This window comes from Rhipicephalus microplus, chromosome X, assembly GCF_043290135.1.
Source record: "Rhipicephalus microplus isolate Deutch F79 chromosome X, USDA_Rmic, whole genome shotgun sequence".
Classification (NCBI taxonomy): domain Eukaryota; kingdom Metazoa; phylum Arthropoda; class Arachnida; order Ixodida; family Ixodidae; genus Rhipicephalus; species Rhipicephalus microplus.
The window spans coordinates 127,469,213-127,496,989 of NC_134710.1; the positions used below are offsets into that span (position 1 = coordinate 127,469,213).

Sequence of the window (27,777 nt, forward strand, 5' to 3'; positions counted from 1 at the left end):
TTTTCGAGGATTCTGAGGACTGGCTCGATGGTTTAGAACGCGTTGCCAGACTGAACGGTTGGAACGAAGACAGGAAACTTCGCTACGTCTACGTCGCACTGCAAGATTCTGCGCGTACGTGGTTCGAAAACCACGAAGCGTCCTTATTGTCGTGGGACGACTTTCGAAGAGAGTTTCTTGCTGCGTACCCTAACACTGACCGCAAAGAAAAGGCAGAGGCCGCTCTTCAGCCTCAAAACCAACGGAACAACGAGAGCGTCGCCATGTACATTGAAGACATGTCCCGACTGTTCTGCCGGGCCGACCCGAACATGGCTGAGGAAAAGAAGTTGCGGCACTTGATGCGTGGAGTGAAGGAGGAGCTTTTTGCAGGCCTGGTGCGTAATCCACTGCACTCTCTTGCTGAGTTCAGATCAGAGGCGACCATGATAGAAAAGACCCTGCAGCAGCACGCGTGCCAATACAACAGGGACGTAAGCGTCTCATCTGTTAGCGCGGCGTCGACAACCCTCACGAGTAATATTGACCTCTTGCGTGAAATGGTGAGGGCTGTCGTAAGGGAAGAACTTCAGAAAATACAAATTACTCAAGCTCATCCAGCGATGTCCTCACTTGCCGACATTGTGCGCGAAGAAGTGCGGCAAGCGGTTCTACAACCACAACCTCAGGTACTACAGCGCGCACAACAGGAGCCTCCGCCTCGGTTGTCGTACGCGTAAGCTGTACGGCAGGACCTCGGACGCATGAATCGGACGGCTGCGACTGCTGTGATGCCTCCGACGTTTTCTCCGAGTACGCCGCTACCAATGCCGGAAGCAAGACCACGTAAGAGTGCTGTATCGCGCACTGTAGACCGGCGGTCCCTTTGTTATCACTGCGGAGAAGCAGGTCACCTTTACCGGGCGTGCCAGTATCGTCGAGCGGGACTGCGTGGTTTTCCAGTCAATGCGCCATGCCCACGGAACGGTGAACGGCCCTACGAAATGGAAGAATACTTGTCTTCACGCTATTCACCTCAAGACACGCAACAACGGGAGTCGCGTTTGACAGCACCAATGCGCTATCGGTCGCCGTGTCCTCGTCCGTCATCAAATCTCCGAAGATCACGTTCACCTAGCCCGCGGCGGGAAAACTAGAGCCAGCGACCTCTGGAGGTGAGGCCGCTGATATACTTACAACTGAAGACCCTCCATTGTTAGCCCGACAGGACGGTGGCAGTTACGCAACGACGGACAAGTGCAGTAGTAGCGACGTTACCTCCGAGATATTAGTCACGATCGATGACGTCGAGGCCATTGCGCTAATAGACACTGGTGCAGACTATTCCGTTGTCAGTAATGCTCTTGCAAAGAAGCTTAAGAAGGTGATGGCTGAGTGGACCGGACCTCAGATACGTACCGCTGAAGGGCACTTAGTTAGTCCCGTGGGGTTATGCACCGCAAGGATAGGAATAAGAGGATTTGTGTATGTCGGCAGCTTTATTGTGCTTCCTGAGTGCTCCCGGGAACTGATTATAGGCATGGACTTTTTGCAAACAAACAATGCAGTCATTTACTTGCAAGAGTCCCAGGTTTCGTTTTCTACGAAGAATGCCGTCGCCTTCTGTCATGCAGAGAAACCAATGGTTCTACCTCTCCTTATTGTGGACGAAGATGTAACCGTGCCGCCACGTTCCAGTGTGACCGTTCTTGTGAGGAGTGAAGTTCTTCGTGACTGTGACGGATTAGCAGACGGAAACATCGGACTGCTACTAGAAAAAGGACTATGCGTGGCAAGAGGTCTGGTGAGCCTTCGTGATGGATGTGCGTATGTCTTATTAACTAACTTTCGAAATGAGCTGCAGCATGTTGCGAAGGGAACATCCGTAGCATCGCTGCATGAGTACGTGCAAGTCTCAGATGTTTTCACTCTTGATAAAGCTTCAGAGACAGTAGACAACGTACTCCAGTCAGTAGACATTGACAGAGAGCTCTCGTCATCTCAGAAGCAACAGATTGCTGACCTCATCGGAGAGTTCGCCTAGTGCTTCTCCACCTCGTCGAAAGTCGGATGTACTCCCGTCGCAAAGCACCGTATCGTGGTCGAAGAACACGTGAGACCTGTGCATCTGCGCCCATACTGAGTAGCGCCAAAAGAAAGGGAAGCCATCAAGAACCAAGTGCAGGAAATGCTCAACGATGATGTAATCCAGCCATCCAACAGTCCGTGGGCATTATTGGTAGTGCTAGTCAAAAAGAAGGACAACACTCTGCGGTTTTGCGTTGACTACAGAAAGCTGAACCAAGTCACAAAGCGTGATGTTTACCTACTTCCGTGGATCGATGATGTCTTAGATAAGTTACGCAATGCTCACTTCTTTTCATCACTGGACTTAAAAAGTGGATATGGCAGATCGAGGTGGATGAACGAGATTGCGAGAAGACGGCATTTGTGACCCCAGACAGACTATACGAGTTCAAAGTGCTGCCTCTCGGTTTGTGCTCTGCTTCCGCTACGTTCCAGAGGATGATGGACACTGTGCTCTTCGAACTCAAGTGGCAATCGTGTCTCGTCTACCTCGACGATGTAGTGCTTTTTTCTTCTACCTTCAAGCAGCACATCCACCGACTGAGAACGGTACTGGATGCCATTCGTGTGGCAGCACTGACTATGAAACCGGGAAAGTGTCACTTTGGATTTCGTCAGCTTAGGTTCCTCGGGCACATAGTTGCTGCGGAAGGCGTCCGCCCGGACCCGGAAAAGATTGCAACTTGAAAATTTTCCGAAACCGCAAGACAAAAAAGCCGTCAGACGATTCTTGGGACTAAGTGCTACTACAGATGCTTTGTTGAAAACTTTGCTAAGGTACCTGAGCCTTTGACACGGCTAATGAAAAAGTGTACCATTCTCTTGACGGGAAGAACAAGAAGCAGCTTTCTCAGAGTTGCGACGCCGTTTACACTCTCCTCCAATACTTGCCCATTTTGATGAAGAGGCCGACACAGACATATATACCAACGCGAGTAACGTTGGTCTCTGTGCCATCCTCGTTCAGTGGCAGAATGGAGAAGAAAAAGTCCCCGCTTACGCGAGCCACATTATCGGATGCTGAGTCCAATTACTCAGTGACTGAGAAAGAGTGTCGACTAATAAAAAGTTTCACCCATACCTCTACGGGAGACCGTTTCAAGCAATCAGTGATCACCATTCATTGTGTTGGCTGGCAAATATCAAGGACCCTTTAGGAAGACTAGCTAGATAGAGCCTTTGTCTGCAGAAACATGACATCACTGTGGTCTACAAGTCCGGCCTCAAGCACAATGACGCGGATTGCTTGTCTCGCGCACCTGTGGAGTCTCCGTCATCTGATCAAGAACAAGACATCCCATTTCTTGGAGTTCTGAATGTATCGAAGATGGCTCGTCTTCAGCGAATGGACCCGGAACTACGCCCGCTTATCCAATACTTGGAGGGTCATCAAATTAAGGTACCACAAGTTTTCGTCTGTGGATTGACATCCTATGCCCTCTGGAATGATGTCCTATACAAGCGCAACTTCGGAAACAGCGGTGAGACGTTTCTGCTTGTTGCATCATCATCACTGCGAGCAGAAATCTTAGAAGCGTGTCATGACGACCCATCGGTTGGCCATATGGGTAGAAGTCACACTTTGGCCAGAATCCGCCGGAAGTATTATTGGCCGAAATTAAGGGATTCGGTGCACCATTATCTCAAGTCATTCCGGGATTTCCAAAGACACAAAATACCACCATCGAAACCAGCGGGTTTGTTGGATCCGATAGAGCCACCAAAAGGGCCGTTTCAGCAAGTGGGAATGAATTTGCTTGGTCCATTTCCTCTCTCCTCATCCGGGAAGCGCTGGATTGTTAGAGCAACAGGCTACATGACTCAGTATACGGAAACATCACCTCTCGCAAAAGGAACGGGGAATGAAGTAGCCCAGTTTTTCGTCACTTAGATTGTACTGTGACATGGCGCACCGCAGGTTGTCGTTACAGACAAAGGAACAGCATTTACCGTATTTACTTGCGTAATCCTCGCACTCGCATAATTCTCGCATTCTCCACATCGCCCAAGAAAAACTACGATTTTTTTTTTCCTCGAGTAATTATCGCACCCCCGAAAACTACCGCAATAATGTCGTCTGCTCGTTCCAGCCATTGATGATGATAGTGCGCACCATCTGGCGCCATCTCTTAAAAGCATCAAGCGTACTATTGCATAGAGATTCAAGCCAAGCCAAGCCGAAGTGGGCAGTGCGCGTTACGGCGTGTTTTGTGTGTTGTGTCGGTAACCTTGGCACATTATGGGGTGATACTGAAGCCACACGGCTGCTTTAAGTTGCAAGTGATAGATCATGCGCTAAACAACGGCAACAGGGCCGCCGGTAGGCCCTTCGGAGCCTACGAGTTTTGTGTTCGCTACTGATAACATCAGCTGAAGGCCACCAAGACGCGTTGGGCCTGCCGTGTGCCTAAAACTGGGATTGATGGTAAACTTTATTTTTTCAAAAGGGAACTGCCGACGATTCTGTTAAATAGCCATCAGCCCAATACTGACGTCCTACGCTTACTTTTTGATGGCTCCTGTTGAGCGCCGATCGCTACCGCTACGCCCGCAACGCTCACAAGCTTCGCGTATGGTATTCTAATTCTCGACCATTTGCTTCCACTTTTTGTGTCTCAAATAAATCTTGTCTTGTGTTGAACTTCTGCTTTTATTGTTGAGGTGAGTTCTAATTAGTACTTCTTGAAGCTTGCTGTAAGGTGCTTTTGTAAGAATTCCGATTTGCAGCCACTTCGTTTTCTTTTTTGCTCTCTGCGTTTTCGTAGAAACTTTTCCCCGTGTAATTCTCGCACCCCCCAACTTTGCATCGGTTTTCTGGCTAAAAAAGTGCGAGGATTATGCGAGTAAACACGGTACTGCCCGTTTAATGCAGTCTGTTATAAAGCTCACCCACACCGACCATAAAAGGACTACAGCATACCATCCGCAAACAAACGGATTAACCGGAAGGCTCAATAGAACTCTCGCCGACATGATCTCGATGTATGTGGACGTTGAGCACCAGACATAGGACAGTATTTTGCCTTATGCAACATTTGCGTACAATACCGCAGTACAAGAAACGACACACTTCACGCCATTTCAACTTGTTTATAGTCGGACGGTCACAACGACCTTAGACGCGATGTTACCTGTCAACGATTCGAATGAGAGTGACCCTCACAACAGCGACTACAAAGAAAGGGCAGAAGAGGCACGGCAATTGGGAAGACATCGTATCATTTTGCAACAAGGCTCCGACGCAAGTCGCTATAATCTGAAGCGGAGAGACGTACAGTACAACCCCGGAGACAAAGTGTGGGTGTGGACGCCTATATGCGCACCTGGCCTATCGGAAAAACTGATGCGGCGCTATTTCGGCCCTTACAAAGTACTTTGCCGGTTAGAAACGCTAAACTACGAAGTAATTCCTGAAGGGCAAGTGTGCTCAACCCGATGCAGGAATCGCCCAGAAGTTGTACATGTAGTACGAATGAAACCGTACTACGAAAGGCACTGAACGAGACAACTGATAAATGTGCTCAAACATCAGATAAATACTCTTTTACAAAACTGTTCGACGTCACCGCGCGCATCGGGACGATGCGTTTCGGGAGGGGGACTAATGCCGCATGTTATTAGGCACCTACCGAAGTCTTGCGCCGCTTTCTGCTCTTATAAATTCTGCCACACCAACTGACAAGCCAAACGCGCCAAGCTAAATGCGCCAAGCTAAACGCGCCATGCAACGCTGGTTGCACGTGTCAACACACCACGCGCTGGAAAAAAAGAACGCTGGCGGTTTTTCGAGTAGCAGCTTGAGGCGAGACGCAAGAGAAGAAGTTGACGAGATGGAGGCGGAAATGTTGTAGGCCCGTGTGCTCAGATTTGGGTGCACGTTAAAGAACCCCAGGTAGTCAAAATTTCTGGAGCCCTCCACTACGGCGTCTCTCATAATCATATCGTGGTTTTGGGACGTTAAACCCCACAAATCAATCAAGAAGTTGAAGAGGTTTTGACTAGTGAGCTCACAACCTTTGTGTATTTAGTTGACGGGCACAAGTTCGCCATTAATAAATAGCTGTTTTAGCTTCCGACACTGTATTTGTTCGTTACAATATGTTGTATTGTGAACCATGCGTATGGGACTTGTGTCTTGTAAAGCATCAAAGTTACTTGCAGTTACTTTTAGGAAGTTCTTTTCTCTGCATTTTCTTGCAAACAACTTGGGCTCGATCTTCACTCGGAACCGGAATTTTCCATTATTTTAGTATTTGCTTTTTCTTATTTTTTAGTCATGCACAAGATGGTGATTTTTCGCTCACAACCAATGACGCCAACGCCGGAATTCCTGCAAAACAAACTTTTTTACGTTCTTGCATTAAAATGTTTTAAACGGCCTGACAACCAATTTTTCTGAACCCAGTTTTTTTACAGCACGACAGAAACCTTACGATTCCTAGTATTGGTGCCTGCAGTAGTTAATCCTAAAAACACATAGCTATTTTATGAACAGTATTTTTCGATCTGAAAGGATCTAAACATGTATGAGCACTTCCTCTAAGAATGCTAAGAATTGATAGTGATGACGCTATCCCTTCTCATGATTTGTGAAAGCTGTCGTTCTGCTTTCGCGCAAGTTAAACACCTTTTTTTTTTAAAGCTATTCAACCTTTCTTGGAAACATCAAGCTTTTACAATGAGACTATGTGGCTTTATACACCTTTCCTGTATTCATACAGTGTTGTGTGCACCTACGCCTAAGGTTCCCTGCGCCTGTGTCGTGGACAAGCTGACGAGCATGGTATCATTACATCAAGTGGAGGCAGCACCACTTTAATGCATGCTACTAGTGCAAGCATATAAACATTTTTATAGAGTAATATGTTTTATTATAGAGAAACAAACAATATTTCAAAACTAACAAAAAGATAGACCACGTACACCAATCAATCAACGATCACGTGACTGTGCACCGCTGACCATTCATATTATTACTGCTAGAAGTGCCAAAGGTTAGGGTAGGGTAGAAGCGTATTGGTATTTTGTGTTTATTCAGTTGTAGATTGTTTTTGCATATTTGAATTGCCACCTGAAAACCATTAAGCCTGCTATCGCAGTAAAGGAAGGCTAGGTACTGGCTTGTGGCCTTTCATATTTAAGAGCAGTGTGCGTGGGCATACTTTTTGTTGCTACATCTTCAGCTTCATGTTGCAGGTTTGCCATATTGAGACTTCTTTTGATTGTTTATGGAAATCTAGACATACACAGAATATCCACATTAGGCTAATCATAAAATAGAATTTCTAAAAGCCACCTCTATGTGCCTCTGCGACTTTTTCTAAGTAGCTGCCATCTTTCATGTGTGCAGCTGTTTGCTCATTCATCAGTAAAGCAGATGGAATATAGAGGTGGAATATAGGGTGAATAAGAGGTGGAATATAAATAGCTGTTGAAGGATGTGTTTATTTCCTAATGTCTTGGCCAACATGGTTCATTTTAGTGACATGAAATCATGTGAATTGTGCTTTCTGCTTGTTCAAATGCTTATAGTACACAAGGAGGGGTCTTGGAATCGTGATAAGTGATGTAACCAGCGGTGCACTATTAAAGAGAACATCAGAGTGGGTTGCAGCTGCTCGGCACCACCACCTGCTGGCGGCTGCGAATATTTTTGCTCAGGCACAGTGAGCACGATGTGCGGTGCTTTTTTATCAATTGAGCGGACTGTAGTGGACATGGCAAGTGCTCCATTTTTAAAGCACTTGTGTCACAACTTATTGCTACAGCTGGCCGATGGTGGCACCGAGTGGCTTTCAATGTTCTCTAACAATGGAATCCTGTATACACTATGCTTGCTTCTAGACCCTGTTAAAGCAGTGGTAGAATGCTTTTTTCAAATTCTATGCTGAAATACAGCCAGCTAATGGACCTGTTCTTGATCTAAGAATTTAGAACATTCAACAGCCATTATCAATAATTTGTGGCCCAAATTAATGATGCAAAGAAACCTGAATTTTGTTGTGCTTTTTTGATAGGCTGTTTCAGTAGGCAACTAAGGAAAGAGTCTTTTCTAGCCTACTAATTGTGAAACAGCTTTGTTCAGGATATATAGCAGTGACATACAGAATGCGTCTTAAGCATTTGTAATGGCTTCATTTTACATTCTCAGATTTCATTTCTTACAGGTTGTTAATTTTGAAATGCTCAAGCCTGGAATCTGCAAGTCTGAGACTTCGGAAGCCACTGAATGAGCTGTTCATGTTTTTGATAATAAAAAGTTTGTTTTTTGTTCACACATTCATATCTACATAGATCATGGAACTGCTTATCCAGAGTTATTTCATTCTGTGCCATTGTCAACATGTTTGTGTGGCCACGATGACCAGGATCTGCATCATCTGTTGCTTGACTGCCCCAAGTACATCATACATAGACAGAAACTTCGACGGAAACTCCACATTCCAGTGAACATTCTTTTTGGTGAAAATGCCAGGCTCATTACCATCTGAATAAATTACGAAGCAACGAAGTGCTTCAATGTTTTTTTTTTTAAAGACTAATAACCAATTTTTATAGGGCCCAATTTTTTTAGCAGAATGGAAAGCGGTGCGAAGCATTTGATATCAGAATTTTTACATCTGGAGCGAATGTGTAGTCGCATACTTGCATGCTGCTAACAGTGAATGTAAGAGAAGAGCGATTTGTGTTCGAGCACGGTAGTTTACTTCGCATGCGGGTGAGCGTACTATTTGCACCAGGTTAGCCCACAACAAAAGGAAGTGGACAATACTGCTTTATTTCACGTATTGCCTGCAATCGGTAAAATGTGCTCGAGATGAACAATTTCCGAGATGAAAATACATGCGGTACTTCCACTCTGTTGTGTCGTGGTGCCACCTGTGAGTAGCGCACGCACTTAGTGCGCCCTAGTGTGTACTCTGTTCAACAGATGTCGTCTGTAACGGCACACACGTGATTGCATGCAGCCAATCGCGTGTGTCCGCGTGTCCGTTGTGTGTCGTTCAATAAACGGCCGCTGGCCGGCTCAGTCTTTGTTTGGTTCCCGCGGGCTCAGGTCAACTCACTTCTACTGCAAGTGTCGGGGGCGCCTGCCGGCGCACGTTGCGTCTCGCGTTCAGTCGTCGGGCCCTCGCCGTCAGACGCCGCTCGCCGACGCAACAAAATGGCGACGAAGATGGAATGTTCTTCGCCTCGGTTCCTACCACGGCAGAAAGAACCAGTGTCTGATGCGTCTGGCGTCCGCGAGGCCTAGCGCTCTTTGCGTGTAGACTCTGGCAAGCTCTCGCCTAGGCCTTCGCCCTTGCTCCGCTCCACACCTCTCTGTACCACCTCTCCTGTCGGCATGGCTCTCTTCGAGCACCCTCCTATCTTCCTCCAGCTGCCGGGGCCGCCCCCGGTTCCGTGGACTCATTAGAAAAAAATGTTTCAGGCCCACCTCGAGGCGGCCGGCGGCAGCGACTGGAACGACGCGCGTCGTGCGTCGGCGCTCGTCAGCCTGCTGGGACAGGAAGGACAGCGGAGGTATTTCGCGGCAGCCGAACAGGAAGAAGCCCGACATGAGACGAGCAATGCGGCGTCTACTCCGAGCAACGCGGCGCCAACTACGTCGGCGTCTGACCCAGATTCGGGTCCGGCTGTTACAAAGTATGACAGTCTCGTCAAGCAGCTCGACCGGCTTTTGCCGCGTCCACTAATCCGCTAGTTGAACGTCACGAGTTCACTAGTCGTCGTCAACTCCCCAGCGAGAGTTTCCTCGACTACGTGACAGTCCTGAAGGACAAAGCCGTACGATGCAAGTTTGGGCTCACGTATGTGGAACGCGTCCGCAATCAGATTATTCACGGCTCGTCCAACTTGCGGGTGAGAGAGAAGCTGCTGGCATACGGCGAAGAGTTGTCCTTGGAGAAAGCGGAAGAAGTCGGTCGGACGCTCGAAGCATTGTCCTTGGCGAAACAAGCGTTTGCTCCCAGTCAACCTGAACATGTCGAAGCCGTTGGGCAAGGCGCCCAATATGGCGGCGCGAAGAGAAAGAATGGCCGCGCCAGGCGGGAAGGCCGTGACGCCACGTTTCCAGGTCCGGGAGGCCAAGATGGCGATTTTCAGCCGCAGTCGTCATCGAGCTCCAGTCCCAAATGAGAAGTCTCAAGGCGACTTCCATCCTCAATTGTGCGACCGCTGCGGAAGCAGACGGGACCACTCAAGTTTTCAAAATTGTCCAGCCTAAAGCCGACGTTGCAATACGTGCAACGCTTGGGGACATTTTGCATCGATGTGCCGCAAGACTGCCCCTGTACAGCGCGTCTCTTCGAGGGGAGCTGTCGACGTCGTACCAGAGCAGCAGACCTCCACTCAGTTGAACTCAACTTCAAGCTCATCAGTGTTATCTTCGGATCGTCCTTTGTTGTCTGTGCTCACCGTTAGCACCTCATTCAGAAAAGACTTAGTCGTCCACGCTGTGGTCGATGGTGTTACCCTGCGACTACTGGTGGATACAGGAGCGTCTGTATCCTCGATGACTGCAGAAGACTCAGCGTCATTTCAGCAAACAGCACAGCCTGTCCAAAGCTGTAGTCGACTTGCAAAACTTCTCCAAGCAGCGCATCGGGATCCTTGGCTCCTTCCAAGCTCCAGTCAAAGTGTTGCAGCGGTCTTGCTCCGTGGTCTTCTACGTCACCGATAAGGGCACATCGCTTTTGGGCCTTGACGCCATTCAGCGACAGCGCATCCAGATTGACGGCGCTTCGTTGACGTGTCGACTCGCATCATGTGAAGTGCAGTGTCCCTCCAACGTGTTTTCGGGCTTTGAGCAGCTCTTCAGCGACGAGTTGGGTCTCGTCAAGGGTTTCATTCATCGCATTCAACGGCGGCCAGGTGTGACTCCAATTGCATCCAAGCTGAGACGTCTCCCTCTGGCTCTTCGCGATCAGGTGGCGACTGAGTTGCGATGACTCGTGGACTCGGATGTCATCGAACGCGTCGACGCTTCCGAGTGGGTCTCGCCGCTCGTCGTCGTCCGCAATAAAAATGGAAGCATCCGGCTGTGTGTAGATCTCAGGAAACCGAATAAGGCAATTATCATCGATGGGTATCCTTTGCCGCACGTTGAAGAGTTGTTGCAGATGTTTCATGGAGCCACTTGTTTTTCTAAGGTAAACTTGGCGTCAGCTTATCGCCAGCTGTTGTTAGGGGAGAGCAGTAGGGACACAACGACGTTCATCACGCATGATGGCTTGTTCAGGTTTAAGCGTGTCTGTTTCGGTCTGGCGTCCGCGCCTGCAGTTTTTCAAAAAATGATGTCCCAGATTTTAAAAGATTGCAAGAATGTAATTTGCTATCTGGATGATGTCCTTGTGTGGGGTAAGACTCAGTCTGAGCATGACGCGAGCCTAATTGAAGTCTTGACTTGCATAGCCAACAGTGGCATGAAGTTGAATGATAAATGTCTTTATTCCGTGAAAGAACTTAGCTTCTTGGGACACCGGATTTCAGCTGATGGCATACCGCCGTTAGAAAGTAAAGTAAAGGCTATAGTAAATGCCCCAGCTCCTACAGACATTAAGTCTTTACAGTCATTTTTAGGTCTGGCAGGCTACTATGCCAAGTTCATTGATCACTATGCAGACCTAGTTGAACCACTTCGTCTCATGCTCAGGCAGGGCCAAGAGTTTTGCTGGTCAGAGGATGCCCAACGCAGTTTTAACCAGTTGAAAACGCGCCTGACTTGTTCGCCTGTCATTAAGGTGTTTAATCCTGAGCTACCTGTGGTGGTTACAACCGATGCATCTGACGTGGGCATCGGGGCTGTGTTACAGCAGCGGTATGGTCCTAAGCTTGAAACAGTAGCCTTTGCGTCGAGAACCTTGTCAGATGCTGAAAGAAAGTACTCTGTGGGTGAACGCGAAGCGCTTGCCTGTCTATTTGCGTGTGAAAGGTGGCATATTTACCTCTGGGGTAGACGTTTCACCCTTAGAACCGACCATCAGGCTGTAGTTGCTTTGTTAGCCGCAGGTGATGCAGGCCGACGGCCTTTAAGGATTTCGCTGTGGTCAGCTAGACTTTTGTAATACAACTTTGACATAGAATATTGCAAGGGCTCAGAAAATGGGGTCGCTGATGCTCTGTCTAGGCTGCCAATTCAGACCTGTCCAGAACATAGCAAGGATGAAGAAATAGTGTCTTTAGTGACATCTGTAGTTGACAAAGAAATCGTCCAACTTGCAACGAATGCAGATGTGACGTTGCAAAAAGTCTGTGAATGTGTATCCAAGGGCTGGCCTTTTAAGAAGCATATAAACAATGAGTTAATAACTTACTTTCATCTTAGGAATGAACTCTCTTGTGTTGACGGATTACTCATGCGTGGTGACCGTGTAGTCATTCCTAGTGTTCTGGTACCTACTTTCCTCCAATTAGCACATGAAAATCATCAAGGGATAGTACGTACTAAGCAACTTCTGCGTGAAAGGTATTGGTGGCCCCAAATGGATCGTTCTGTAGAAGAACATGTCAAGCATTGCCACACCTGTCAGCTGACAGACAAGCCGCATGTAGCATTGTTGCAGCCCGTTGAATGGCCTGAAAGGCCGTGGCAAAAGTTGGGTATGGACATTGTCGGCCCGTTAAATGCATCGTTTCCCAGGTATCTTGTTACTTTAGTCGACTATTATTCAAAATGGCCTGAGGTTCTTGGCACGAATTCTATCTCCACAGAGGATGTCATTAAGCTGTTGGAATCGTTCAGCCGGGAAGGGCTATCAGAGTTCTTAGTAACTGACAATGATCCACAATTTGTCTCTGTACAATTTCAGGAATATCTAAAGGAACAGGGCATCCGTCATATATTTTCGTCCAATTATTACCCCCAGGCCAACGGTCAAATAGAACGCCTTAACAGGGTTTTTAAGAAACATTTGCAGGTAGCCAGACTTGAAGGTAAAGATGCCTCGAGGAGCATCACACAATTTTTGAGTTCGTATAGGATCACACCACATGCGGTGACTGGCCTGTCTCCAGCTTTTTTGCTGCACGGTCGACAACCTCGTTCCAAAGTAGACATTAGCAACTTTAGGATTCGTCCTAAAGTATCGGAGTCGCCAAATGGGTTGCCTGATGTCCGGAATCAGGTTGCAGCGAAACAGAATAAGAGCAAAGGGTATTTTGACAAAAGGAAAGGTCCGCAGCAAACCCACATAAAGGTCGGCGATTTGGTTAAGGCAAGACTCCATAGGAAAGCTTTTTCAAGTATAGTAGGCCTCTTACAGTGAAGGCTCAGGTTGCGCCGTCCACTTTTCTCCTCAGTGACGGAAAAGTGTGGAATGCATCCAAGTTAACAGTAATTCCTAAGGATTCTTTCCAGAATGCTGCCCTTTCTACTACACCCAAAGAACTTATTTACTCTTATTCCAGTTTAGATCTTTGTGACAGTCAGTCTCCTGGTGCACCTATGTTGCAGGGCTCCACCCCCAGTTTTCAGCCAGACTCCGATTCGTCAGAGATCTCTTATAGCGAAGGGTCTGAATCAGTTGTTCCCCAAAAAACGTTGGGAAGTCTGCAGGACCCGGTGCGGGTACCTTTTTCAAGTAATCCACTAAATCTCAACCCTGGGGAGGGAGAAAGTGAAGGGACTGCAAGGTTTTCAAAGACGACCGAACCTGGTCGCACTTCAACAAGTTTCTACTGAGACTTCTATGCGTCCGCGCCGTCAGACAAAACGACCTGACTGGCTCAAAAATTTTGTCACTTAAGGTCAAAAGAGTTCTTCCTATAATGCCGTGGCTAGTGGGCCCAGCCACGACATCGCAAGAGACTTTCAGTTCTGTGTTTTTTTTTTTGCACTGTATTTCTATTCACAAGATGTTTGACGTATCTGTTGTATTAGGCCACTTGTGCTTGTGCGCGAACTGTTCTTCTCCCCGCCGCTCGTGTGGCGTGAACATTCCTTAGTGGAAATCGTGGGACTTTCTCTAGTGTTACCCTATAATGCTCATTTTGTCGACGAGAGGGGGGGATGATGTTGTGTCGTGGCGCCACCTGTGAGTGGTGTGCGCACTGAGTGCGCCCTAGTGTGTACTCTGCTTAACAGATGTCGTCTGTAACGGCACACACGTGATTGCAGGCAGCCAATTGCGCGCGTCCGTTGTGTGTCGTTCAATAAACGGCCGCTGGCCGGCTCAGTCTTTGTTGGGTTCCCGCGGGCTTTGGTCAACTCACTTCTACTGCGTGTGTCGGGGGCGCATGCTGGCGCACGTTGCGTCTCGTGTTCAGTCGTCGGGCCCTCGCCGTTGTGTACCATGCCTTGGTACACAACACACTCGTACCAAGGCATGGTGATTTCGCTGCAGTTCGTTACCACAACGTGGTCCCCGCAGTCGCTTGTGGGAGAAAATATCGGCTTGTGTTTGCCCTGCAACACGTCGGAGATCATCTCGGCGGACTGGAATGGGTTCTGCCATCGTGTGTCGTAAAAGAGCCAGCGGCATGTAAACGTTGCCCACTGTTGCACCCGTTTAAAATTAGATAACGCACCCATATCGAAGCAGGAAAAGGGAAATATACACTTTACGATACTGGGAAATCACTGGCACATGACGCTACAGAAGTATAGTGTACTAGAATATGGTAGTACCACAGAACACCTACCAGTTTAGTACTTAATAGCAAAAACAAAATGAGCCTGACGCAGGGTCGCCAGGTGCTCGGAGAGCAACTTGCCAAGTTCAGGCCCATTAGTAACCCAAAAATAGCCAAAGACAATATATTCAGATAAAACATTATTATTTATTATAAACTGACACAAAGCGAGTTCACACACAAAGAAAACAATTATTCAATGTATTAACAGACAGATCAAGCACTTAAAACAAGTATGAGAGAGAAAATTTGGTTACATAAAAAAACTTGTGTATCAGGACAAGTGATAGAGGTAATACATAGGTTATACATTCACAACAAAATAGAACTAACGAGAGCAAACAAAATCAACTACAGGCAAAATTAATATCTCAAAAATGTGGTTACACGTGCAAACTTGTGGAGTAACAAAAAGTAAGTAATATAAACAGCAAAATAATTTTTAGATCGCAATCACCCCAGTTTTGTATCGACCTCACTCTTGCTTTTAAACAAGCTTTGTTTACTCCAGCCAAAAATAACCAGCAGTTAAACAATGCAAAATTTTTTAAAAGTGTTTTTAAAAACTACAGGTTGTTGTTGAATAATATTGTCGTTTTGTCAGCGCTCAACAGGCTGGCACCATTTGGCAAAGGAGTAAACGTTAAGACGTCACTAAGTTACCCTTCCTCCATGCACTAAGTGCACCGCCCTTTTAGTACACTGTACAACCAGGAAACGTTGAAGTCACTAGCGTGAACCAAGATGTGAACCAACACGTGTACAAGGTGTACGAGCCCGGCGCTCGCCCCTTTGCACAATATGACATTCATTACAGTGGTGCGATGGGCAGGAGTCAAGCCACAGCTTTTTTAGGGAGATCCTGAGGCCCAACAGTGTAGCCAAAGACGATTCTAAAGGGGCACAAATATTCAAGCCACGTGGAGTCCGTGGGAGAGGAAATCGACGTAAGCACAAGGGCCGAGCTAAGTCAGACGTAGGTTATATTAACATGCAGGGTGGCAGGAATAGGTTAAAGTGGGAAGAGATAGAGGAGCAGTTAAGGCAGCAGGAGGTGATGGTATATGGGATTGTGGAGACACATCTTCGGGACATGGAGCAACCACCTTGCAATCTGGACCTCGTATGGGAATATTGCAATAGAACAGAAGGCAGCAAAAGAGAGGTGGAATTAGGGCATTTATACATAAAAGTATGTGTTGGCAAAGAGTCAAGCATGGATGCAGGAAACATTTATGGTTAAGAGGGAAAGTAGCTGGGCAGATATGATACTCCTTGGTTTGGTGTACTTGTTGAGTAATAGATATGTGGAGTTGAACGTTCCAAAACCACCATATGATTATGAGAGACACCATAGTGGAGGTCGCCAGAAATTTCTATCACCTGGGGTTCTTTAACATGCACCCAAATCTGAACACGCGGGCCTACAACATTTCCGCCTCCATCGGAAATGCAGCTGCCACAGCCGGGATTCGATCCCTCGACCTGTGGGTCAGCAGCCAGGTACCTTAGTCACTAGACCACCGCGACAGGGCTTGGTGTACTTGTGGACAGGAGCCAAGGCCAGAGAGGGAAACCAAGCAATGGTAGAGTGTATAACAAATGACATTGAGGAAATAGGAGGAGAATGCGAGATAATTATACTAGGAGATATGAATGCGCACATAAGAGACATAGATGGGTAAACTGACCCAACAGGCAAAATGATCATGGATATGTGTGAAAGGCATGGTTTGATCATTTGCAACACTACTGAGAAGTGTGAAGAACAAATAACATGGGAGGTAGGAACGCTGCAGTCGACGATAAATTTTGCACTGATGTCACATAAGATGTGTGATAGGCTCAGGGGAATTCACATAGATGAATGTGGCTCCAGAAGTCTGGGTAGTGATCATAAACGTATCAAGCTCAGTTTTGGAGGAGCAATGAAAATGCAAAGGAGACAAGATGAGCAACTAAAGGGGAATTTTTATCCGGAAGGGCAAATAGAAATGACTACTAAACAAATTGCAAAAGTAATCTCTGAGGATAATAAAACAGTGTGGACGTATACGAATCTAATTAGACTCAGCTGGAGCTTGCTAAGGCACGTGACAAGTCCCAAGAACTGCCATGTCCACGATAAAAACCCTAGACAAACAGTAGTACATTTGCAAGATTATAACTTTTCATTTTTATTTCTTTATAAATGTAGCCCTAGAATGTCTGTGCACATTACCACTGGACCCAGAAGTGAAATAGGCATCAAGTTTTGCCTTTCTAAGATTTTTCTAATTTAAGATAACCTGCACATTAGACTTAGAGGCACACCATAATCATGCAAACGTGATATGTCTACCCCCAACCTCAAAGAGTTGGCTCCTTCATGTGCTTACAGTTATTCTCCCCTGAACTTCCCATATCTCTGTAATTGCAATGTTGAGGCCACTGGCAAGCACAAAGCACTCACTCATCACCAAGCTGGTGGATGGACAAGCCAATCAGCTCGAAGTGCACAGCAAGTTCTGGGTACCATGGAGCCAGTCCTTGCAAGCCTTCTTTGACATCATGGATTGTAGTCTACTTCGTGTAAGACAGTCGAAGTCGTCCTGTTCGAACCCTGCAACAGTTTAGTTTCATGACCTCCTGGGCCTGATTGGCACATACTGCTAAGCATTCAAGCACATTATTTTCTTTCTTTCCCCCCCTTCTCCTTGGTAAGGTAGCAAACTGGGTGCGACCTGATTAATCTCCCTGCCTTTCCTTCGCTTTTCTCTCTCCCTCTCTGCCAATTTTGTAACTTTCAGATGGAGTAAAAAAGTTCGAGAGGAGCCAAACGATGCCCTTCCTTCCTTCCCTGTCCTGCAGGTATCAAGGCCACATTCAAGCACCTCCTAAACACGCCAGAATATTCAAAGCAAGCTGCTTCGTGGTGCATGAATGCTGTGTCCGGGATGATGGAGGAGCCTAAGACACCACCCGCCGACACCAAGAAGCCATCAAAGTAACTTTCGCAGAGCCTAGGTGATCAGCTGTAGTAAATTGATAGCAGTGTGCACAAATAAAGCCGTAAAGCTGTTCTATTCCTGTTTCATTCTGTTGCACCTTTATTGCAAGAGTACATAGAGCATAACACAATCGGAGCGTGGTGAGGGCAGCTTGAATCGTTCACAAGCGCATTTTAAAGTATTCGTTTAGACAATACAGCTTTTGCATGCATCTCAGCCTCGATCATGCAGCATATATTTGATGTGCCACCATTTACTTAAAATTTGACCCTGCTACATAAACTTGCATCTATATTCTTCACAAAACATAAGCAGCGATTGCGATATTAAAAAGCAACATAAAGAATTAAAATTACTGTGACTCGTTTTAAAATTTATCTATGCAAACCTGCACACTAAAGGCACTCAGGCATGCTTCACTACAATGCCTATCACAACAGCTATGAAGCTTTAACACCATGGCACACCAGCAAACTCTTCTAAAATTGTTGCAAAGTTTTCAAGTTCAGCACCAAGTCTCACTAAGGACAAACTCTGCAGAGAGTTTTTAAATGATAGACTGAATGAGCAAAAGCAAAGAAAAAAAAAAGTGGCTGATCCCTCTATTTATGAATCAGTATAACGCGAAATTGAGACGTGTCCTCCCAGAGATATTTGAGCGTTCATTGTGCATTGTTTCACCACAAGGGTGAAGGAATTAATGCTACAGCAACAAATTGCTATGTCACGCAAAAAACGGCTAGTGGGTCGAAACTTGTAGCACACACCTCAAGCACAAAGCATGCACGAAATGAGCATGCACAGGACGAGTGCGGACTAACTGTCACAGTTCGACACTTTAAGCATGCTGCTCAAACAGAAAGAAGAACGAAATGAACGCACAGGTATACACACGATGAGCGTGAACAGCTGTCACAATTCTTACTTAGTGTGTGAGCAGCACGCTAATTTCGTGAATGCGGCGAGCGAAGTGACATTCGTGCTCACCTTAACTACTGTAACTTCAAAGCTAATTTGCGGTGGAAGCACAAGAGGTACAAAGCACCCGAATCCCAAGATAAGCGAGTGGGCCACCAGGCTACAGAACATCAATACATACTTTGACCACGCGACGTGGCGGCACGCATGCATAGCGACGCGTGGGATGGCACCCACGAGGACCTTCAGAGCACGCCCGCCTGTCGTGCCATTTCGCTACTGATGACGAAAATGTGCTGTAGTTGCTCAACTTTGAGGATTGCCAGTGGTACATGGTGTATATAAATGGCTCACCGTTGACAACTTGGAGAAAGGTCAAACCGTGGCTTAGTGGTTAGCGTCGCGCTTTGAGGAGCGCGAGTTCGCTGGTTCGACGTCCTGCTGTGGAACTTTTCCTTCTCGTTTCTTTTTTTGCAATATGTTAGTATCTATTTTACGTCATATCTGTGACGGAAATCCGTCAGCAGAGCCATGGCGAACCCCTGCATAAAGTACTTTTGCGTGAAAAATGTAAAAAAAAAAAGCCAGGAGTCTGGAGAAGATGGAATCTTGTGATTAAGAATTAGTGACAGGGTCCGTACTGGACTTGCCTGTTGGCTAATGATTTGATTGATTTGTGGGGTTTAACGTGCCAAAAACCACCATTTCATTATGAGAGACGCCGTAGAGGAGGACTCCGGAAATTTTGACTACCTGGGGTTCTTTAACGTGCACCCAAATCCGAGTACACGGGCCTACTACAACATTTCCGCCTCCATAGGAAATGCAGCCACCACAGCCGGGATTTGATCCCGCGACCTGCGGGTCAGCAGCCGAGTACTTTAACCACTAGACCACCGTGGCGGGGCGCCTGTTGGCTCCAGCGCACAACCCCATTAATAAATATTACATAATGTGCATGTGGCATTATGTGCTGTGCCTACTGTGCTTATTATTGTTATCACATGAGCAAATTAAAAGTCATTTATTCTGCGCATACTTAATCTAAAGATTATATATGCCACGAAGATATGAAGCAAGACCTAGTTTGCACTTGATAACGACGAATTCGCCTAAGAATACTCCACTGCAACATGAGCTTGTATTACAGTGAAGCCAAGTAGTACTTGTGCCAAAGATTTTTTTATACTGAATTACCATCATAATGAACTTGCACGTGTATCTTTTCCAGATGCTATACATCCAAAGTTGTACTATGCATCATATCCAAAATTGAGATTTCACCAGTTCCATGTTGATCCGCTCTAGAAAGTATAAGTAAGGTAATTTTAAAACCTATTTTTTTCATAACTCGAATTACACGCTACTTATGAAAGTCAAAAGTTTTCAAGAAAAAGTCATTCCGGTGGTTTCCAGTGCCCAGACAACATACTCAACTTCAAGGGTTCCAGGGCTTTCAAGGGTTCTAGGGATCTACAGACACCCCGAATCGTGGTACCTACTACCGAGTCCATGGGTGGCAATTGCTGATATTCCCAGGGTTAAAGCAGAAGACATACACATTGAAGAAAGATGATGACTGACCAACAGCTGTCGAAGCAGTTCTAAAGGGAAAGGACTACATGAAGATGAAGGTTTAGATCCTGCCTGTAGAAAGACGTTTCATCCACATTTTAATGAAAACATTAATTTTCCAATGCTATTTCCCCCTTCATTGTATATGTTTGCTTTTCATATAAAAAAAAATCCAACCCCTCAGCTGCATTAGTTGCTCTTGCTCAGTATGGGTACCCATACACTGTGCTTATTTGGTCAGATTGCCCAAACTTTTTTAAAGGCCCTTATTGGAAGAACACTAAGCGTGCATTTATGTACGATGCTTGTGTTTAAACACAGAACAGAAATCAGATGCAGAATGCAGCAATGGGTTACCACACGAAGTTTTTAATTGAATATACAACTGTCACGAGCGACTACAATGTTATTTACAACATGCCATGCTCGTTTATCTGGTACACATTCCTGGCACAGTCTTAAGAAAATGCACATTCTTGCTACCTACTTAAGGAACAGCTCACTACATAAGGCGGGGAGGGCAAAAATAAATGTGATAAAAAGCATGCTTTATCTGTTAACGCGATATATAAAAATGCCTGCACAGTGGCTGTATCATGTCATACTGTACATTAATCGTGACGCCTCGCGCAAATGAATCTAGAAGCTGCTCGTGTGTTGTACAAAAAGGCTTTCAAAAATATATAAAACATCTAGCACCAAAGTGCAGTGTGGCAAAAATAGCTTATAAACACTTGAATAAAAAAAGTTGCTGGTGGCATAATAAACATCACGTCTACTGAGGTCCACTCATTTCTTGTGTCGCCTGACTGAGTGATTCGATGGCTGTCCTGGGAATTTCGCTTGGCCTGGTGCAAACTTCAGGAGCATGACTTGATGTGTCCTTGCTTTCTTGGTCCGAAAAAGTCCCATCACTTCTTTCCTGCAAAAGGCAACAAACACACCGTAAGTCCGGCATCATGCAAAAAGCAAATTTGGCACGATCTTATTGGACAATCAGTAGTTATTGATTCAGCTTTACTCTAAGTTTCTTGGCTAAAATGAAACACTGCAATGCATTACAAGGGCCAAAATGTGCAATTTCGTGACCAGTAAACAGCTAGATTGGTCGTATGACACATTTTTGTTCTAGCACAAATATAACAGTGGTGAATGGCGTTCAGTAGCCGCACAGAAAAAAATGAGTTTTTTAGTTCATGAAAATGAGCATTGTAGTCACCTGGCCCGTATTACATAAGTTAAGTTTGCAGTCCCTTTAAGCTGAGATTCAAGCTCTAAAAGCCACCACACAGATAAATCATTTCACAGAGACAAGCTGATATGAAAAAAAAAAATTCTGAGATTATACTTGACAAAAGAATATGATTACGAGCGTGTCATAGTGGGGGACTACGCATTAATTTTGACTGTACAAAGTTTCTTAGCAGTCATGTACATATAAATACATGAGTGTTCTTGCATTGCACCAACACTGAAACGCAGCTGTGGCGATTCAGAATCGAACATGCTTCTTCGAGCTTTGGAACACAACGCATTTGCCCACTAAGGTACCATGAAAGGTACAGACAAGACGAAATGTAGTGAAGGCCTCACAGCAGGTATTCAGTGAGCACAGTCCAAATACTAGGTTCAGTCACCTTACCACCCTCTTATATATTTCACTCCCCTCCCTTTTGACACTGCACCACATTCTTTCATGGGTTGCAGAAATAAGTGTCTTTCCTGACTTCAAACCATTACTCTCACAATGTGAAAGAACATAAAGTTAATAGAATACCTTGCTGGGTGAGTTAGTTCATGGTCTCAATACAAAATTGGAGCTCACTATGATACCACTCACTACCACCCGGTTTATTACAAAAAACTGAGGAACTTATGCACGCACTCAATATGACACATGTGTATTTGTGCACACATCAAAAGGTGAATCTGATAAAAAAATCTGCTACAGATTACGGCAAAGCACGTCAAATTCGCTCCCACAAACACACCGACGTTTGGGTGACACCATCTGCACCTTTTTTTTTTTTCGCGTGACAACCATGCAGACATTTTCTTGCTCCTTTATAGCACTTCGAATTTTGAAAACGAAGGCACACAGTCACACACCTCACAGTGAACAGAAAGATGTGTACCGGTCATTAGACAAAGCCTGGCCACAGCTGGCTTTAGGAGTTTACTCACCTGAGAGTCTCGGCTTTCTGCAGTGTCCTCACTTTCCATGATGTTGAAGGAGGCTGCTGTTGCTGCTGCTGAGTGGGTGCTGTGGTTGACCCTCTACTCGCTTGTTGCTGAGTGTCCTCTGTGAGAGATTCTTGGCTGGTGGCCGGAGGAGGACCACTGCCTCTTTCTTCATCATCGTTGTCCTCTTCTTCCTTGGACACAGCCGAAGCTTCTGTTTGGTGCTGCCCTCCCGTGGGGGCACAGGGGGGAAACGACGACCTGTCCATGGGTTCGGGCAGGCTGTTACGCTCCTTGGAGACACCTCCATTGTCTTCAGGCGAGCCTGTTACGCCACCATTGGTTTCCTCTTCTCTTTCCTTAGGTTTGCTGTCGCCATTGCCACGCTGCTCCTCCTTGGCTGCATTGTCCTTCTTCAGCTGCTCCAGAGCACGCTCCACCATCTTCAGGTACGTCTCCACATCGACAGCCTTTCAACAACGCTGCATGTACAGAGGCAGGAAAGTCTCTCTTCCACTTTTTTTTATGCGTGAAGGCGTGTGCATCATATTTATTTTCTCGTGTACTTAGTAAAAAAAAAAAAACATGGCTCATATGTTTCTCATTCGGTCAATTTTCTAGCTTTTGTGCCGCTGAAGTACAGTCACTGTGAAAAGCTCTTACACCTACACGTATGTCACTAGCTCGCCTAATTCATTACTTCGTAAAAGTAAGCAATGCAGCCCAGGACAGGCAGGGGGGCGAAGAGATGTGGAAAAACGCTAACTGCCAACTTAGCTTTCATTAGACAGAGAAGTTTACACATAAATAAAGAAACCAATACAAAATGATACAGAAAAGATCACCATTTCCCTGTACCCTTCATGCTGAAGTTCAGGAGTGCGAACTTTTCTTGCAAAAAGGCAATCGATGGCTTACATAAACCTCTTTTGAGTGCAACGCTAGCTGCTTCATATGTATTAAGGCAATGCAATAAGCCCAAACCACTACTCTGCAATGTCACTATTCCAACATGCCTCCATAGCTCGCATTGCAAATTTAGTGAAGATTGAAAAAGATATTGCACATTGCAAGGGCAGGCATTGTTTTTTACAATTGATTACATTTAGGGCATTGCTTAGAAAGAAAGTTGACCTTTACTAGTAAAATGTGCACCGTCACCGCCTCCACTTCTAGTAGCCAATGCTGTTGGCAGAAAATGTGCGTTGGGTAAAAGAACGACGATGAAAGAAACTGCAGGGGAAAACAGTAAAAAAATTTCGTACCTTCTTCAAGTCTGCCTGAAATAGCTTGCTGGCATCAAGGAACTTTCACTTTTCGGCTTCGAATTTCTCCTCAATCTGCTGCAGTTCTGCTTCCAATTTTTCGTGAAAGAAAGTTCTGCAGTAATCAAACCTTAAATGTACCTAGTGGGGAAAAAATATGAATCTCATCATACTCTGCTAAGAAATACAGGCAGCCCTCAATGCAACAATACTCAAAACCTAATGAAAACTGGTATTTCCAGCTAAGTTCCTTGAAAAAAAAAAATTTTTTTTTGTCAGTAAACAAATCAAATATACACAGCAGTTATGATTTACCTAAGCCTTTGTAACAGAGCCAAGCATGCAATACATTGTTTGCGAGGCGCTAGAAATGAAGGTGGCTGTCATACGCCAGTCATAGAAAATCTCATAAAAGTGGCTTGTATTCCTTGAAATTGTCACGGGAAACTACTTTCCTCTACTTCAGGTGCAAATACTCTCAGGTGCTGCGTTGTTAACGGTGTACCACCACAGCTGACGGAGCATTCCCATTTAATTCGAGCACATGCAAGATTTATGCAGTGTAAAGCTCAGCTAATATACTACTAAGAATCAAGACAGCACAAAGGGACATACATACCTGGTGCATAGTGAGGGACTGCACTTGACGTTTAAGAACACTCATTCGCGCTGTTGTGGCAACCGATTTTACGTCAGGCACCACAGCATCACTGAAGATTTCGTTGATCAACCTGTGATTCTGCATGTATCTAGATGCTGCTATGTGCTTTATGAAGAACTCATCGATATCTGAGGGGAGGAGGCATCATTAACACATGTTATCCACGGAAGGAAGTGGAACAACAAGTACAACAATAATAGTAACAGTCCTGACTGTAACATTTTCTCAGTAAACAACAATCATTCACTGCTAAGTGCTCTTTGTCCCACTTACATTTACTGCGACAATTATATAAAACTAAACACATGCAATCTTTTGTAATGCTCCACAAGTATGATGGTCTGGAAATAGTAAGCAGTCGTTTTTTGATACCTGGTGTTACTAAATCAAAAATTTTCTGTTGGTAAGCTCAGCTGCGAATGGTGTCCCTCTTTATGTCATTAGGGTGGAGGGGGCACCTGGACACAATACGACGTGGCACCATGCAAGCGATGGTAACCTACCCGCATAAACAAATGTACCGACAAAGATATAGTGAAAATTTACTGTCACATAGCTGGTGTAGTTGAGTGGCATGCGTTCTCTCATAACAAATATGGCCATTGTCAACTGGATGAGGCCACACTAGTTTGCTGCATCGCATTGCTCTTGCTGTGCTTCAATGCTACACACGAGCACCAACGGCGACGCCAACAAAGTTTCACAAGGCTTATACGGTGATGGGATATGCGTAGTGACATTCCACGTTTTTACCGTGGAGGTCTTTAAACATGCTGTTATTTAACAAATTTAACAAGGCCAGTTTGCTCGCACTTGTCCTTCTTTTTTTTTTTTTTACCCTGCTGGAAATATAAGAATCGATAGTAGTAAGCCAGTTTTATTTCAACATGCCATTCATGTCAAGAGATCTTACAAAATTGGCACGCGAGAGCAAGACAACCATAGCCAATGATAACAGGTTAATTCAGCACTGATGACACCTACTGAACAAAGCCGTTGCAGGAATGTGCGTGTCACTGCAAGCGAAGCTTAAGCAAGCAGAATCAATTCATAAAGCCCCCAATGAGAAATACTAGGAAGGAGACATACCACTCATACCCTTGACTTCCAAAAGGTAAATGCTATTACTCATTGAGCCAGAGCCTATCCCTACATAAAAGAGACAAAAATGGTCGCAATTACATTTCAATGAACTCGTGCTCCAGCAATTTTACAGGTAAGGGAAGAAAAAGCAAGTTACGCATGTGCAAAAGCCACATTCACACAGCTGTCATGTACTCAGCTTGTCCAGAGTACAGTAAATATGATCCATGCAGCTAAAATTATCTTTTCCACTGAGTCACTTTAAATAATTGTCACTTGCAAATACAAGTAGTTAAAACATTTCTGGCAGGTGACATGCATTTTGAGGTTTGTTCAGGCTTTTCAGATGTGGCTTTCAACATGCCAAACCATTTTACTAAAGCAAGCATTTTCGTAAATGTCATAGAGGCCAATTTACGGAATTATGAACAAGAGGGGGGTTAGTCTCATTCCGATATCAACATGTTGAGAAGCAGACTCATCTTCTCTCCGACTTGCCTACGGCGAGACGAAGTAAAATCGTTCAATCAATAAACAGCTGCTCAGACTGAGGCTTCACCCTCTTTTGTTCTCTAGTTGATTAGTTTAAACGGCCAGTAAACAGCCCTGAGGTCCAAAAATCATGTTCACCCTCGGGGAAATGCTTGGGAGTTTTTATGTAACCAAATTTTCCCTCTCGTACTTGTCTTAAGTGATTTATCTGTCTGTTAATACGTTGCATAAATGTTTTCTTTGTGTATGAACTCGCTTTGTGTCAGTTTATAATAAGTAAGAATTTTTTATCTGAATATATTGTCTTTGGCTGTTTTTGGGTTACTAATGGACCTGAACTTGGCAGGTTGCTTTCCGAGCACCTGGCAACCCTGCGTCAGGCTCATTTTGTTTTTGCCATGACCTACTACACTCCTGACCTGTTCAGATAGCGGGGTTCCTATGGGAGCGCGTGTCCCCGCTCTCGTTCAATCGCTCGCCGTAGGTGGCGCTACCTATAACCTGTTCGTCTGCTTCTTTACGGTTGTTTTGTAGGCGCTGGTATAAGAATGCCTGCTTTCTGTGGTGAACTGTCGGCATATATGTGACTATTTCTTCCCATACATTGCTGGTCAAGTAAGCTGTTCAGTGCGCTTAAGAATTTATAGCACACTGGTTGACAAACGTGGAAACCCGTGGATTTACATGATTTTGGACAGCCTATGCGTTGTCGCGTGCATTTTATTGCAAAAAAAATTCTGAATGTCTTTTAGTATTATTATTTCTGGATATTTCTAAATTGTGGATCATAAATTCGCACTACGAGTGCTTTGTTGGTTAAAATTTGACTACAAAGAGTGAAGGTGACGTCAGCGAACAGGTGCTGCCTAGCGCCACGCCGCTCGTAGGTGACGGCCCTAGCGGCAGAAGGTATGAACTAGAACGTGGGCGCTGGAAGAGGTGCTCTCTGGGCAGGTCAGGAGTGTAGTAGGTCATGGTTTTTGCTATCAAGTACTACCATATTCTAGTACACTATACTTCTGTAGCGTCATGTGCCAGTGATTTCCCAGTATCGCAAAGTGTATATTTCCCCTTTCCTGCTTCGATATGGGTGCGTTATCTAATTTTAAACGGGTGCAACAGTGGGCAACGTTTACACGCCGCTGGCTCCTTTACGACGCGCGATGGCAGAACCCATTCCAGTCCGCCGAGATGATCTCCGACGTGTTGCAGGGCAAACACAAGCCGATATTTTCTCCCACAAGCGACTGCGGGGACCACGTTGTGGTGACGAACTGCAGCGAAATCGCCATGCCTTGGTACGAGTGGAAGTACCGCATGTATTTCCACGACACACGGTTTGCTGGCGGGCGCTCCTGGACACCGGCATGGCAAGTGCAGGACAAGGACGCGACAAAGGTTCTTTGGAAGGCTGTGTACAGGGCACTGCCAGGCGACCTGAACAGGCGAACCCGGATGGCCAGGTTGCACCTGTTCCCAGACGACAAGGTGCCTCGCGAAATTATGGACAACATCTCGGGTCAACTGAGGCAGCTCCGGCGTGCACCTAAGAAGCTCGTCGAGTACTCGGAAGAGGAGCAAGCGAAGTTCCCAAAAGTATTTGAGTACCCAGATGACTACATTATTCAGTAGCCTAGCCGTCGTAACTGTTCACGCATCGCTGTAACGGAACTGTTGTGCAAATTAAATTGTTCATCTCGAGCACATTTTACCGATTGCAGGCAATACGTGAAATAAAGCAGTAAATTTCACTTCCTTCTGTTGTGGGCTAACCTGGTGCAAATAGTACGCTCTCCCGCATGCGAAATAAACCACCGTGCTCGAACCCAAATCGCTCTTCTCTTACGTTCACTGTTAGCAGCATGCAAGTATACGCTAACACATTCGCTCCAGATGTAAAAATTCTGATATC

The 27,777-nt window shown here is 45.7% G+C and overlaps 3 protein-coding genes across 5 annotated transcripts in view; 2 read left to right on the forward strand and 1 right to left on the reverse strand.

The window, feature by feature from the left end:
• Nucleotides 1–8,346, forward strand: part of LOC119185831 (uncharacterized) — a 59,505-nt gene extending 51,159 nt beyond the window's left edge. The window contains exon 20 of the mRNA XM_075877643.1: nt 8,235–8,346. Coding sequence (XP_075733758.1) covers nt 8,235–8,300 — 66 coding nt within the window. The 3' untranslated portion in view covers nt 8,301–8,346. The remainder of the gene's footprint in view (nt 1–8,234) is intronic.
• A 6,481-nt stretch (nt 8,347–14,827) lies between these two features.
• Nucleotides 14,828–26,058, reverse strand: LOC119176423 (uncharacterized). Of its 3 annotated transcripts, none has more exons than XM_075877652.1 (6): nt 26,004–26,058; nt 25,380–25,439; nt 24,249–24,418; nt 23,630–23,770; nt 22,368–22,846; nt 14,828–21,105 (listed from the first exon to the last, which is right to left on the reverse strand). In XM_075877652.1, the coding sequence occupies exons 5-6, from the start codon at nt 22,805–22,807 to the stop codon at nt 20,973–20,975; spliced, it is 573 nt and encodes a 190-aa protein (XP_075733767.1). In that variant the 5' UTR covers nt 22,808–22,846; nt 23,630–23,770; nt 24,249–24,418; nt 25,380–25,439; nt 26,004–26,058; the 3' UTR covers nt 14,828–20,972. The 3 variants fall into 3 exon arrangements, with proteins under 3 accessions (XP_075733767.1, XP_075733766.1, XP_037283579.1); XM_075877651.1 differs by having other exon boundaries at nt 25,872–26,008; XM_037427682.2 differs by lacking the exon at nt 26,004–26,058 and adding an exon at nt 25,792–25,997.
• Nucleotides 26,059–26,811: 753 nt separating this feature from the next.
• LOC119176424 (large ribosomal subunit protein uL13m) lies at nt 26,812–27,620 on the forward strand. The gene has a single exon (XM_037427683.2). It carries the CDS (start codon nt 26,952–26,954, stop codon nt 27,495–27,497), a length of 546 nt encoding a protein of 181 aa, XP_037283580.1. The 5' UTR covers nt 26,812–26,951; the 3' UTR covers nt 27,498–27,620.
• The last annotated feature ends 157 nt before the right edge of the window (nt 27,621–27,777 follow it).

Coding starts and splice junctions, on each gene's coding strand:
- LOC119176423 (XM_075877652.1), bottom strand. CDS start 22,807: ATGGTGGAGCGTGCTCTGGAGCAGCTGAAGAAGGACAATGCAGCCAAG. Junction 21,106..22,367: donor CAGAAAGCCGAGACTCTCAG/GTGAGTAAACTC, acceptor TGCCTTTTGCAG/GAAAGAAGTGATGGGACTTT.
- LOC119176424 (XM_037427683.2), top strand. CDS start 26,952: ATGGGTGCGTTATCTAATTTTAAACGGGTGCAACAGTGGGCAACGTTT.